The sequence below is a fragment of the Thermobia domestica genome, chromosome 1 (assembly GCF_964235325.1).
Source record: "Thermobia domestica chromosome 1, izTheDome1.hap1.1, whole genome shotgun sequence".
Classification (NCBI taxonomy): Eukaryota; Metazoa; Arthropoda; class Insecta; order Zygentoma; family Lepismatidae; genus Thermobia; species Thermobia domestica.
This window is the reverse complement of record NC_137454.1, coordinates 260,491,268-260,505,279: the sequence shown is the minus strand read 5'-3', so window position 1 is coordinate 260,505,279 and position 14,012 is coordinate 260,491,268. Positions and strand designations below refer to the sequence as shown.

The 14,012-nt window shown below is 36.9% G+C and overlaps 1 protein-coding gene across 3 annotated transcripts in view; it reads left to right on the top strand.

The window, feature by feature from the left end:
* Positions 1 to 14,012, top strand: part of LOC145660730 (lipid storage droplets surface-binding protein 1-like) — a 190,911-nt gene that overhangs the window by 151,246 nt on the left and 25,653 nt on the right. For all 3 annotated transcript variants that reach the window (XM_081726140.1, XM_081726148.1, XM_081726131.1), the window contains exon 4: positions 5,209 to 5,440. In XM_081726140.1, coding sequence (XP_081582266.1) covers positions 5,209 to 5,440 — 232 coding nt within the window. The remainder of the gene's footprint in view (positions 1 to 5,208; positions 5,441 to 14,012) is intronic.

The window sequence follows — 14,012 nt, the reverse complement described above, 5'->3', positions numbered from 1 at the left end:
GCAATTGTTCTAATATAGCATATGGTCCAACATAATATACAGCTTCGTATCTGTGCCAATTGTATAGTAGTACATCGGCTTCGTCTCGGGACTGTCCGATATTAAAGGACGAGAAAGTAATCCGTGAGCTTATGATTACTGAAAAGATTTCCTCAACTGAGACAAAGCACTGCATCAAACCGCGCACCTTTTCCTCCACTTTTTCATCTGCTCTAAAATATACACGTTTGCACGGAATATACTATAGGTATTCATATGCGGTCTTTGTTACCCCCAGCAATGAATACTGCACAGTACCCAAACCACACTACTTCTGGAGATATTCCTGGGGATGCTGCTTAATAATTCTTAAACAATACTTAGAGCACATCATTCACGTCGAAATGACCTGAAAAACTAACTTCTACAGAGCCAGTTCACATTAGATCATGCAGTTAAGCGATCTGCTAAATCTGAACCTGGTGGTTCTCTCTCTGTGAAACAACCTGCAGCTCAGCAGGTTTGAGTCCTTCAGGTAAGAAAAACTCATCACTCAGCCCCACTCAGTGAGATACCTCAATAACGGAAGGTATAGATCTTAATGTAGTTTCCGTTTCAAAGATAAGAATGAAAGAGAAAACATACTAAAGCTTCAATCGTTCTTTTAATTGTAACCCATAATGACTCATTGCAAGTTAATATGAATAGCTATTATAATCACTTCGAAGACTGGAAACATGTCATTCTGCCTGTACTTTTATCTCAAAGAAATTTACCTATTGCCAGTCGATAGTTTCCAGCTACACTGTTTACTGCCATAAGGACAACGATAGTGGTCCAGCTGAAGTAGAACAACTTGGAATAGAGAACAAATATCGCACTTCGGTCTAGATGAACAGCAATTTCCAGATTCTAGCTGTTCGAGCGTGGACAACCAATCATTTTCTGCAACATCCTCATCACAACGCTTGTACCTTTTGCATTGATTGATCTAGACGTAATCAACTGCCACATACAGTTCTTCTGATAGGGATATTGAACTCTTATCATAAAATTTGGTGTTCCCTCGTATATTGCCTCGGTCGAGAATTTGCAAGTCTTCTCGACTCTTCACGCCTCTGGGTCTTTATCCTGTACTCCACGACTTGCAGTTAATCTTCAGTGACGTGTCTAACATGATTTATGTGGCAATGATCACTTTCCGATCATTCTCACTGGGTTAATACTTTATAATTTACTCATTTACCTCGTTAAATTTCCACCATGCAAACTGGGCGAAGTTTTCTGGCAGCTTTGACTTTACTCGACCCCGAACTCGATGAACATCTTGATGCTTTTGACGCAAGTACGGTATCTTCTGATGCCTAGATTCCATTGTTAGAGCTTCTTGTAAACGTACTGTTCCTTGATGATCGGAAGAAATACATCGTGCTATCCTTGCAAGACGCCACACCTCGTCGCTTTAGTCGTGCTTCAACTGCTGACAATTTGGTAGTTTCGTAGTCTAGTTTTAATGAGTGTTTGATCTAAAGTTCTTCAGGGTTATTCCATTTCCGTCAATGTTTCTGTATTCATTGTGCAAGACAAACTGATTACCCAGGGACAGCAATTTGCGAATCTTTCTAGTTCAACTAATTATTCGACTGACTTTCTAAAAGTTAAAGCACGGAAAGAAGTAGACCTTTACTTTTTGCGTCACCAAATATTGAAGACTACAACTTGCCTTTTTACTGCTACTGAACCTACCACTGCTCTCACCAGTACTAAAAACACTGCACCTGGACCAGACGCCATTTATTACGCTACGCTTCGCAATCTTTCTGCTACTGATAAACATCTTTTAGACCTCTATAATCGTATCTGGAATGAAAGATACTTTCCTGTTGCCTGGCGTGAAACTTATCTTCCTATCCTGAAACCTAGGAAATCGGATATGTCAAGTTTCAGTTACAGGCCACTTGTCTTTACCAGTTGCTTATGTAAGTTATTAGAAAAAGACCAATGCACACTTAGTGTGGTATTTGGAAACTAACTCATTACTTTCCAATCTCAAGTGATTTACGCAACTTAAGTTCCGCTGCACTAAAGATGAAAAAATCTGTAATCCAGAATGCTTTCCCTATTGCCAACACTTGATTCGCAATTTTCGATCTGAAGATTTGACACCACTTGGGGTTACGAAATTGTCAGTTCCTTCTTTGGAAGTACGAGATCGAAGGGCCTTTTCCTACACCAGTTTTTAGATCTAAATATTTGAGTTCGATTAGTATCCACATTCTAACTACTTCTTGCAAGAAAATGGCGTCCGACAATGCAGTGTCTTTAGTGTGACTTTGCTGTGGCGATAAATGGAGCTATGAGAGATTCGCTTCGGTTCAAGGAATGTTGTATGAAGAACTGGCAATTTATTACCATTCTTATCTGTTGCTGCTTGACAATTAACTCATCCTGAACAGGCTTTTACTTTTCACTTACGCAAGTGCGCATATCTTCCAAAGCTTTATCTGGACCATACACGCTTCTTTCGTGGGCAACATCTGATTTCTGAGCCTTCAGTTTGATCACTAGTTGTCTTGGGCAGTCCATCTAGAAGACCTAAAATATATTAAAGAGCACTGAATCTTCTGGAAGCGTTGTCCCGTATTTCTTGGCGATGATCGCATTATCGTTCTAAGTCTTTATCGTACCCTCATCCGTTCAAAGTTGAACTATAGATACTGTTTATGGATCCACCACTTATGCCAACTGAACAGTCCATCATGGCATAAGTTTGGCGACTTGTGCATTCCATACAAATTTTATTACTAGCTTGTATGTTGAAGCGCACGAGCTATCATTAACTCAGCGTCATCGGCCAATGCTCTATTTTGCTCATCTAAGTCAACGCTTTGCCATCTTTTGAGTTGGAATGTGGAGGTCACTACCAACATTATCAGGCACGACTCAGTTTCCAAACCTTTTGGAATTTGGATTATCTTGCTGTCGAAAACCCCGCTTTTAGTTGGGTTTTACACCTACAACCTCATGGAACCCGTTCAGCTATTTTTTACATCTGGCCCAGTAAAAGAAGCTAAGCACCAGCCCTCGTGAATTTTGTTTCGCTCCTAAGAGCAGTTTCAAGACTACTTTATTTTTACTGGTGGTTCCAAAGATACTGTTTGTCGGCTGCTTCTTTTCTAGAACTACAAATGCTTATGATCTTAAATTACACGTTATTTCTTCAATATTCAGTGCTGAAGTGGTTCCAAATTTACAAACTTTTACCTTATGTCTCTGCAGAATCTTAATCTGTTGACTCTGTGCTGTGAGTAGCTTCCTTGTGCACAGTAAAGATTTCGTCCATCAAATCCTATGTCGTAATTATTAGCACAGGGATGTGAGGTCCAGGGAACTCTGCTGAATTCCAAGCCATCTTAGCATAGCTGGTAATGAAAAGGCAGATCGTGCGGCTAAAATTGCTACCCATGAAGGAAGATAACTTCATTCCATACTCAGCACAAATCTGTTCGCAATTCAATGCTCTGTTGAATAAGTTCTAACAGCTCAAATGGAACCAGGTTATCAATAATAAATTGCAGGTACTCAAACCTGCACTTAGTGTTGAACTATTAGGCAAGATCTCGATAAGACTAACACATTCCAACTACTTTGGATTGGACACATGGATTTCCACTTCGTGGAGATGTTGCAGCATCGTGTGCTGCATGTGGAGCTAGAAAAGGATGGCAAGGTTCTAGAACACCAGTCACCCTTCCCATTGACTCACCCCCACAAGTCACTCGCTTACGGTCGTTCGGCTATATTACGTGAACTTTAATATTAAACTTTGGAAAAAGGAACCAACCTTGCTACTAACCTTTATGGAGAGTACTTTTGTTCTAGAACCTTTCCAAAAGGATTCCAAATCTGCTTATGGATTGTCCTAATCATGCCCAGCTTTGAGCTGTCTTTGAAATACCACCATAATTACCAACACTGCTTTGAGATGACCCCCGAACGATCTCTCATACTTTTGATTCTTCGTCGCCTTCATGTCCTAACTTCATTGTGATTGTCAGTGTTTTATACGTAAGTCATTTCTTGTTTCCTTCTCTTGTTCCTTGTCTATTGTCACTAAAAAGTTTCCAGTCACTTGATAATTCCGACAAGTATTTGCCATTTTATCTTTCATATTAACTTGTATCTTTCTCTACCCTTGCCGCGTAACTTCGGCAAAAGGTTAGAATCCCACTACGTTGCTAATTTTACCCTAGAGCTTTTCACTGTTTGCGTGTTTATTATATTTTATGGCAGATCTGTTACTGAACTTGATTGACGTGTACAAAAAGATCTTTCCAATATAATTCACTCCAACTTACCCTCGATGAAATCTATGAAGTAGCTTGAAACTAAATTTGTATGCGAATGGTAGTGTATTGGTTCTAATTGAAAAAAGAAATCATTAGAATTAAGGAACATACAAAACTGATTCTGGCAGCATTGACAAGAAATGGCTTAATTTTTTAAAAGAATTTGAACATCTGGAAGAAGATGGATCATCATATGTAACTCCAGTTTTGTACTCGTATTAAATGAGATTTGTGGAAGCAGTACCGATCTTTGGAGAACTGGGATAAGTTTGATTTGCCTTGACAAATCCTAGTAGAGTACCTATTTCCTTCTCCCTGCTTATTTTGCTTCAAAATCTCTGTATGATCTAACGCGAACAGTTTAATATTTATATATAGTAACACACATTAAATCTATGTACAATTTCAATTTTTAGATTGAGACTGATATTTTAGCTCATGGTAAGCATTGAAACGATTTCGCTTTCAGAACTTCAAATTTTATAATCCCAAGCTAAGGTAAAGCTATTGAAATTAAGAATATTCTGTATATGGCAAATTAAAACTTTGGTAAATAATTAGCTATATAAAGGAACAATAAAAAGTTTAAATTCTGTTACGAGTGATCATGAAAGTTATGTACGTGGAGTATGAAGTTTCTCATATTTAAGAATTCGTAAGATCATCGCCACAGAAAGCGTGATTGAATCTTATATTGTGCCAAACGATTAGTTATCCACATTGTAAAGTTTGTCCTTACTTGATCCGCAAGCATCCTTGGCTAACCCAGATTTTCCAACAACTCCATATGTTCAATGCTTGTTTCCCATATGAATGCCATGAACCAGCAAGTTCATAATTCTATTCTTTCTAGTGTATATTTCATTTTAATTTCTTTCAGATCTACGAAAATACGAAAAACTACGTAGCATCTGCTTTGAAACCAGCCTTCCAACGTGCAGAGAGTAAGCTCAATGCTGTGAAGGATTATGGTTTAGATAAAGCCAACACTGCTCTTTCAACTAAGTATGGAACAATGGCTGTCAATGGCTTTGACACTGTGATGGATCATGCAAACAAATACATCGATCAAGTTATTCCACCTACAGAAGAGGAGGCCAAGATATGTGATGGTATGAAATCAATCTTTGTAAAATCCAATAACTTATTAGATTCAATAACAGCTTTTTAAGGGTGTTCATGCGGTCGCTTCAAATTTTTCACATTTTTATAACAAAAAAATCAAAAAATAGAAATAATTTGAGTTGAACTATTTAGTGCTGAGAAACTAATTTCCAAATACTCGTACTGTCCATACATTCCTGATTACACCAGTATACAATAAAAATAAATAAATAAATAAATAGCTTGTCACAAGCACAAACTGTTTCTGGAAGATAATTTGACCCTGAATCCAGATAGTTGCAGAATTTCTCCATCCGCCTCAATTTTAATGTGAAAGTAGTTTTCGTGCATGTCTATGGCAGCTTACGTATTATGTATTTTCCATAGACTATTTCTCACAATAGTTTCTTACATAGTTTTTAAAAATTGGCATTAGATACAAAGGAATGGGCAGCATAAAGTAAAAATTAAGAAACTTACCTAAAAATGTTTTCTACCAAATTTCCTGCAAAACTTTACAACGGGACTTTCCTGAAGCAAGGTCCACCAATAGTCAGACAACATTGCTGCACTCAATTTCCTTTGATAACACTCTTCCGTTTGAGAAATATCCTGGTGAAAGCTTTCACAATGTTCGTCACTAATGGCACCAGGATTATCCGGAAAGTCCAAATGGTTGCTCAGGAAATGCAGTTTAAGTAACATATTACATCCCATACGGTGGTATCTCACTAGTTAATGTACAAAATCTCTGCAATTCTGCCTTATTCTACGTGTCTAAAAAGTTATTGCACAAACTTACCAAGGACAGCCATGCCATTTTCTAATCACTCAACAAGTCAACAAAATTCTCATTCATCGATTACCTAATTTACGGTCCCACAAATATATTATTTTATTTTAACATCACTGATCTGTGGTATTTTCCGTACCAGTGCTATTCCCAGCCTGTACGTTAAAATGAATTAGCAATTTCTTTTAACTCAGCGCAGTGATCGATTGATACTCTATTTTTCTTATCTAAAATATATGCTTTATCATCAGTCCTACTTTACATTGGAAGCTGAATAGTGCTACCAAAGTTACCAGGCAGGACCCAACGATACCTGGCCTTTGGGTATTTGTGCTGTAACTCTTGAATGACTTTGTCAGTTCCTTCATTCTGTCAGTTTTTTAATTAATACTCTGGTGGAAGATACTGAAAGTTTTTTTTTTTTTCGATCTGAGACAATAAGAAAGCACCAATTTTCACGAATAACAAAAGTTCCGCTTCCTTTTTGTCTAGACTTCGCTGATGGTTCCAAAGATATTGATTCTTATGTCTCTTTTCACCTAAACGTACTTATGGTTTTAAATTACGCGCATTTTCTTCATAGTTCACTACTAAACTAGTTGTAATTGTACATACTTTGCGCTGTGTATGGACGTCATATACGCAGGACCTTAATCTCTTTACTCTAAAAATGCATACCAAGTAAGCATCCTTTCGTTCAGCAAATCATCCTATGTAATGGTTTATTAGAGGAATACGGCATCGGCATAAGAGGCAAAAGTAGTTCCGAGCTTTGTTGTTGGTATAGCTGGTAACTTATGCACAGAGATAAATCCTAGGAAATATCTTAGTTTTCCTAGAATCAAGATATCTGTATGGCATCAGATCGCATGTCATTTCCTATGTTCTGAATGATCCTATGAACTCGTGTTTAGAGCACGCTCTATTTCGAAAGAAATTTGCAAGATTTCGATTTAAGCGACACCAGGTGACAGAAATTGAAAACAAATGGTTTCTCCCCGCCAGCAAAGATGCTATTTGCGTACTTATTAGTACATAAGAGGAGCATACATTTTTATGTACTACAAAGTCAACGCTCTATCACAACAGACATGTAAGGCAGAAGGTAGTGTAAAACATTGCTGGCCGAGTATGCGTTGCGAGACTGGCACCTCTTCATAGGGTGTGAAACTGGAAAAATCTTAGTGTATGGCACAAGAGTAGGATTTCCTAAGATATTTCGTAAGATTTGTACTGAGATAAATCCTAGGAAATATCGTAGGATTTATCTCAGTGTATAGCAGGCTGGATACTGTTCATGCAGACACTGTGCAGACCAGAAAGTTTCTTCCCATATGGGAAGAGCTGTCCCCATAACCAAGCACAAACCTGTGTTCGCGATTCCCTGTTCAATTCAATAAACGCTGGCAGCTTGAATGGAACCAGGCTGGCAACAATAAACTTCATGTACTCAAACCTGCACTTGTCAATCACCAAATAAAGATCTCGACAGGAGGAAAGAATTATAACTACTTCGCATCGGATATTTACACTTAACACATGGGATATCTTTGTGCGTGGTGACGCTAGACAGTGTTCAACTGTTTAATCATGTCAGCTCAGAGCTGACTTCGCTTTACCAGCAGACTTATCAACACTACTTGTAGATGACCATAGAACGATCTACGAAAGTTTCTTCACCTAGGGTTGCCAAACGTCCCAGTTTTCCGGAACAGTCCCAGTTTTCAATGAAATACTGTCTCAAAGGCTTTCCGGACGCCTGTTTGTCCCGGTTTTCCTTTTTCAGATTGAAAAGCAAAATCAGCCTGCAAGAACTAATATCTCACCTAAAACAGGAAGATTTGTATAGCCAATTTTACTAAACAAACCACAAGGAGTTTGAAAATCTATTTTTTTTTTTACCTATGGTTTTAGCTTCCAGAGGGGGGGGGGTTAAAAAAATATTGAAGAGGGTCATATGTTATGGCAATAATTTTTTGAATATCACTTTCAATAGAAAATAGTCTTTCCCGGTGACGGGCTTTAACTGCTAGTCATTTTATACTTCAACCGGCAGCGTAGAATTGCTTCATTGCTGGAACTTCAATCAACAATGGCGATACTATGATGTCGCATGTTAACCGCATTTAAACTGTCTATTTCGTCATGTCTGCCGTCTTAATGTGTAAGTGTTACATTAATATAGTGCATGAAGAAAGAGTAGATATCAAAGACCACATAGTATGCGAAAAGCATAAATCAAACATATATTCTGCTACAACTTCAAAAAGACTGGACAGTTTTGTTCCCAAATTTTCCGAACAGGAAAAATTGGTACAAGCGGCTGAAATAATGATTCACACAAAGAAACATATGTCATTTAAATCGGTGGATTGCACTAGTAAGTTAGTCTAAAATTTTTAGTGATTCCAAAACGGCAATAAACCTCGCTGTAGCTAGAACTAAAAGGATAGCGATAGTAAACTCCATTTTGGCTTCTTGAGTTGAATTTGTTTAGCGTCCCTTCCAGCAGCGAGGCTATGCGAGACGTGGGCCTACTGATTAACGTGGAATCCGAATCACACGAGCTCCCGCCGGGAATCGAACCCGGGTCTCCCGCGACAAGGGTGCGTACGCTAACCGCTTAGCCACGGAGGAGCTCCATTTTGGCTTCTGTCAATACGAAACAAATGTGTGATATAGAAAATAACTGACGGAGAGGAAATCTTCCCGGTGATTTTTCAATACTTTATAGCAAAAAATGGCATGACCGTAAAACTGCTTAAACTAGATACGTTAAAAAATGAAAGCCTGTGAAATAAGCAATTACTACGTTAATACATTGGAAGAAGATAACGTAAGAGTAAATGCATTGCGTTCTGTGGTGACTATGCAAATACAAAGTTTGGTGGTATCCCAAGTAAGAGTATAATGTATTCGTAAAATTGAAGAGTGAATTTAATCCAAATCTTTTAGGCGTTAGATATCCAGCTCATATAGGGCTACTTCATAATGCGGTGAAGATAGCAGCTGATGTTTTGACTACTGTAGATGTGGACACAGTTACAATTAAACTTTTCAATTACTTTATATGCTGTGCGCACGGAGCGTCTTAGAGTTTTGCGGGTTCATGCATGTAGAATAGCACATTGTTGTTACATACAAAATGTAGATGCACAGGGCCGGCTCTAGACATTTCTTACGTGTAAGTGAACAATTTTTAGGCGCCCCCAACTAAATGGTAATAAAGTAAGTCATAATGGACAAAAACTGTTCAAATAATTGTTACGGTTGCAAATTTCTTCAATATCTGTAGTCTCCCTGTGAATATAAACTAAAAATAGCGAAATTATAACTAATTGACTTGGATGAATACTGGACAGTTTCACTTTTAATAATAGTAATTTTTATTAAATAAAGACAATACTAAGATATATACCTAAGATTTATTTTGACAGGTATAATTCAAACATAAAAGCCTAAACAGAATAACTCATGAGTTTAAATTCAAACAGTAACACAAGTTTGATTTTGACAGAGGTATGTTCTTATGTTTCATTAAAAGCATATTTACATACAGAATGTATAATTTTGTAGTGATACGAGTATGGTAATTAGGTTAATTTCTCACTTTCTTACTGAAAAGTTCGTTATAAAGGCACCGTTCTGACTTTCAATTTTTCAAAATCTATTATTGCATCCGTATCCATTTCATTGAGTATGCCCATCAAAGCTAGTCCATTTAATCATTCTTGAGATATACAGGGTGTCCAATATGCAATGCAACCCGGAGTTTGGAATAGAACTTTTGAACCTGAAGTGATACACAAAAAAATGGTTATACCAAAATGAAGCCTTGTTCATGCATATATTTTTAAACTAGGAAGCAACGATTGAAGTACACTAGGAACCACACAGTATTGTTAGATTTAACCGAAGGTTTTTTTTTTTTCAAAACTTAAATTTACTTAACTCATACGTATGTATGTTCTGTTGTTAAGCTGTTCTAGAGAAATCTTAGTTTTCACTCGGCCACTCTGAACAAGTTTTTCATTGTTTTCAGGAATTGCATAATTTAGACAGATCCTGAACACTTTTTGATGCACTGAAACATCAGCAAAGTTGCCAATTCAGAGTGGCAGAGTGAAAACTAAGATTTCTCTAGTTCCCGCTTACAGAGGCCTCATCCGATTAGTTATCAGTGGAAATGAAAAATTCTTTTTTTCTGCTACATAATTTCCAAGCTACTCCAACTGAAAATTAACAGAACATACATACGTATGAGTTGAGTAAATTTACATGTTTTGCAAAAAAAAAAAAAAAAAAAAAAACCTTCGGTTAAATTTGACAACACTGTGCTTCCTAGTGTACTTCAATCCTTGCTTCCTAGTTTAAAAATATATGCATGAACAAGGCTTCATTTTGGTATAACCTTATTTGTGTATCACTTCAGGTTCAAAAGTTCTATCCCAAACTCCGGGTTGCATTGTATATTGGTCACCCTGTAGTTAATCTCAAACAATTCTTGAACTTTAGCTAAGCTTGTTTAATACACAAATTACCAAAATGTGTCCCTTAATCGATATTTAATTTGCCTTCGGTCAAGTGGCGAAACTTCAAAATCAGGTACGCTGCAAAATTTATTTTCATGGCCCAATAAAACAATTCAGTTCTTTCGTGTCTTTCCTACATAGAAGTTCGAAATCAGGCAATGAGTAACACAATCTAAACACAAGCAGTGGCGCACCCAAGATTTCTTTTGGGTGCGAAGATTTTTCGGAGTAGCCTACAAAATGCGAATAATTGTGTGTACTTGCCCTTAAATTGTGTTAATTTTCTTTAAAATTATAGTTCTGAGAAATCTACTCTCGGGTCACCACCGTCAATGCACCCCAGAACACTAGTAATCAAAACTACTTTGCATTAGGACTTATCAAATATTTAAAAATATCGTTTTATCTAATTTTAATACCAGAGAATGGATTGGTAATTGTTACACTGTTATAATACAACGGGCATACGCTGCTGTGAATGAGTTCTAAAAAAAAAGTCCTAATCACCTAATAACCTTTCGATTAGTTCAGATTTCGATCTGCTCCCGCAAAGTGAACTTTGTGGTAGACAAACAATGTGCGTGGGTTTCCTCGGGTTCTCCCGTTTCCTCCCATTTCATTCATTTCTCATCAGTCTCCTTTAGCCTACCCGGCATAACTGTGGGACTTAAAACTCGAAAACTTCATTTAATTTTCATAAAGCTTAGGTTTTTCTTTTAAAGTTTATATGTGTACTACAGTAGCAACACATAAGCAATAGGATACTATTAGAACAAGAGTAGTGCTGATATTAAAAATAAGTTTTCTCAGTGGTGTTATTTTTTTTTTGTGACGAACTGTATATTAAAAAACGAAACGACTCAAGATAGAAACTAAAATGTTGAATGAGAAATAGACATTAACAAAGTGAACATTAAGCAGTGTGCAGATTGAGAGCCACTGGTAGTAGGAACTTATCGGTAAGTTGAAGTTTCCCTCAAAAATGATCAAAAATTAAATTTGCATCGCTAGTCTTCTCTTAGTATTCGTCCCCTCCCTGGATCAAGACAACAAAAGCCTAGTCGCTTGAATTTCGATAAGATACCTTCATTTGCATTTACGCTGACCTTTCAACCCTTAACTGTAGTTACTGAACCGAAGCACTATGCGAGGGACAATGTTTGACAAGGCGGAGCATCCTTTAAGACCTTTCTAGTGATGATGTCATCCATCCATAAGCAACACGTGCAGTTGACTTCCTTTTGTTTGTTGATCCATTCCCATTTCAAAGGCATATTTGGAAATATTCTCTAGCAAGGTCGTGGAAAGTTTGTTGTGAGAGGAATTAAGTGTTATATTTTTATTTTGAGCATATGGTTGGGATTGTAGATAAATGCCTCTTTTGTCGTACTGGCGTAGTACTTAATGTAACATCTATTGAAAAGCTTAATCTTCCTACACTTTCTCATTCGTAAAATTTCCCCTTTTCCTCCTCTAAAAAAAAATCTCTCCTAAATCTTGTGCCGCGGGAAATCTTCCTTAAATCAGCATCACTTGTGAGTGTGGCACTAGCGTTAATTGTTGTAGTCTATTTAATTGTAAAGGGGTGTTTTAAGTCAACCATGCAAAATATCGACTTTATTGTCCTTTTGATGTATTTTATCTGTATATCAGTCTGTACAATATTTATTTGAAGCTATTTGGAATTTTTTTCATCATAACATTTTCTCTAATAAATTTTAACATTTAAAACAGAAAATTTATTTTCCAGTTTGGTGCCCTCTTCACCTGGCGCCTTCTGCGAATGCGTAGTTCGCAGGATTCTAGATCCGGCCCTGATGCTGCAACAGTGTGTATTGACACTTTATAATGCACTGAAATAATTTTTCTTCTCAGAAGAAAAATATCAAAGTTTTAAGAACCTTCTTTGAAAATTCGCTAAGTGAACCATTCTTTGGTTTGTACACAGCCAGATGAGTGTGTTCAACAGACAAATACGTAAAATAGAAAAAGCAGATATTAGTACAATAGAAGTTATAATTTTAGAGGACACTCTTACATTGATAAACCAAAGGAATGAAGGGTTTCTATCTCTGAAAGTGAAATCTTTGGTGAAGAGACGGTCAAGTTTCTAAGTAAGTAAATAAATAAATAAATAAATAGTCAATCATTTGACGGTTCAATATTGTTCGATCAGTTCTCGTACTTAAAACAAAACAACAAATAGAACCAATACTTGTGAAGGAGAAAGACTTTTGGGGTAGTAAATGATGTCAAGAGAAGTAGACTTTTTTTTTTGTTTGTTTGTTTGTTGACAGTGCTAGTGTTTGGCACGATATTCAGAATTAGGACTGTGTAACTTTATCTTCAGTATTCCTAGTCATAATGCTAACGTGGAAAAGTAATCTCTTATGAATGTGCGATTGACGGAGGAAAGAAATCTTCTACATGTGTCAGCAATTGAGGGAATAATTAAATATGTATTCAATTATCGAGAGCTGCTTATAAATCTTTGTCAGCGGCGAGATCATCTTTGCAGGTCTTCTAAATCAGCTAATTATCAGGAGAGTGTAGCTTATTAACTTTATTATATATGACGTAATTTTCTTTCTTTGAAAATAAACACATTATATTCATTTGTTACAGTATAGTGACTGTATTACCATATATAAATCGTGTGAGAAAGAGCGAAGAGATATATATCCATTGTGGGCTTTCATTTGTGATAACTCTATAGAATGAACTTAGTAGTAACCTGGAAAAGACAGGTAATTACTTGATTCTGACCAAATGAGTAGGAACCCCTGACCTTATGTATAGCCTGAGATTGGTGTCCCGGTTTTTCGTTTACAAAATCTGGCAACCCTATCTTCACCTCCATATTCTAACTGCATTGTGATTGTTCTAGTGTTTACGCTTAACTCATTTCTCGCTTCCTATGTTTGTCTAGTCTATTGTCACTAGTTCAATTGACAATACTGAAATTTGACTTTGTCATACTAACTTGAGCCTTTACCCTTGCCGTGTAGCTTCGGCAAAAGATTGTTACTCTGTTCCTAACTTTATATTTGTGCTTTTGTTGCTGTGTTTGCGTGTTCTCTATGTAATGACTTTGAGGCAGACTAGTTACTGAATTTTACAAATTGACAATGATAAGACCTTTGTATTTTCTCAATCACAATATCTTACTCTTGAATAATATCGTGTGTACTTGGACTACGATCATTGTCCAGTGTCCAAAATTTGCACGACTGAGGCAATCTTCTACGGGCCTCT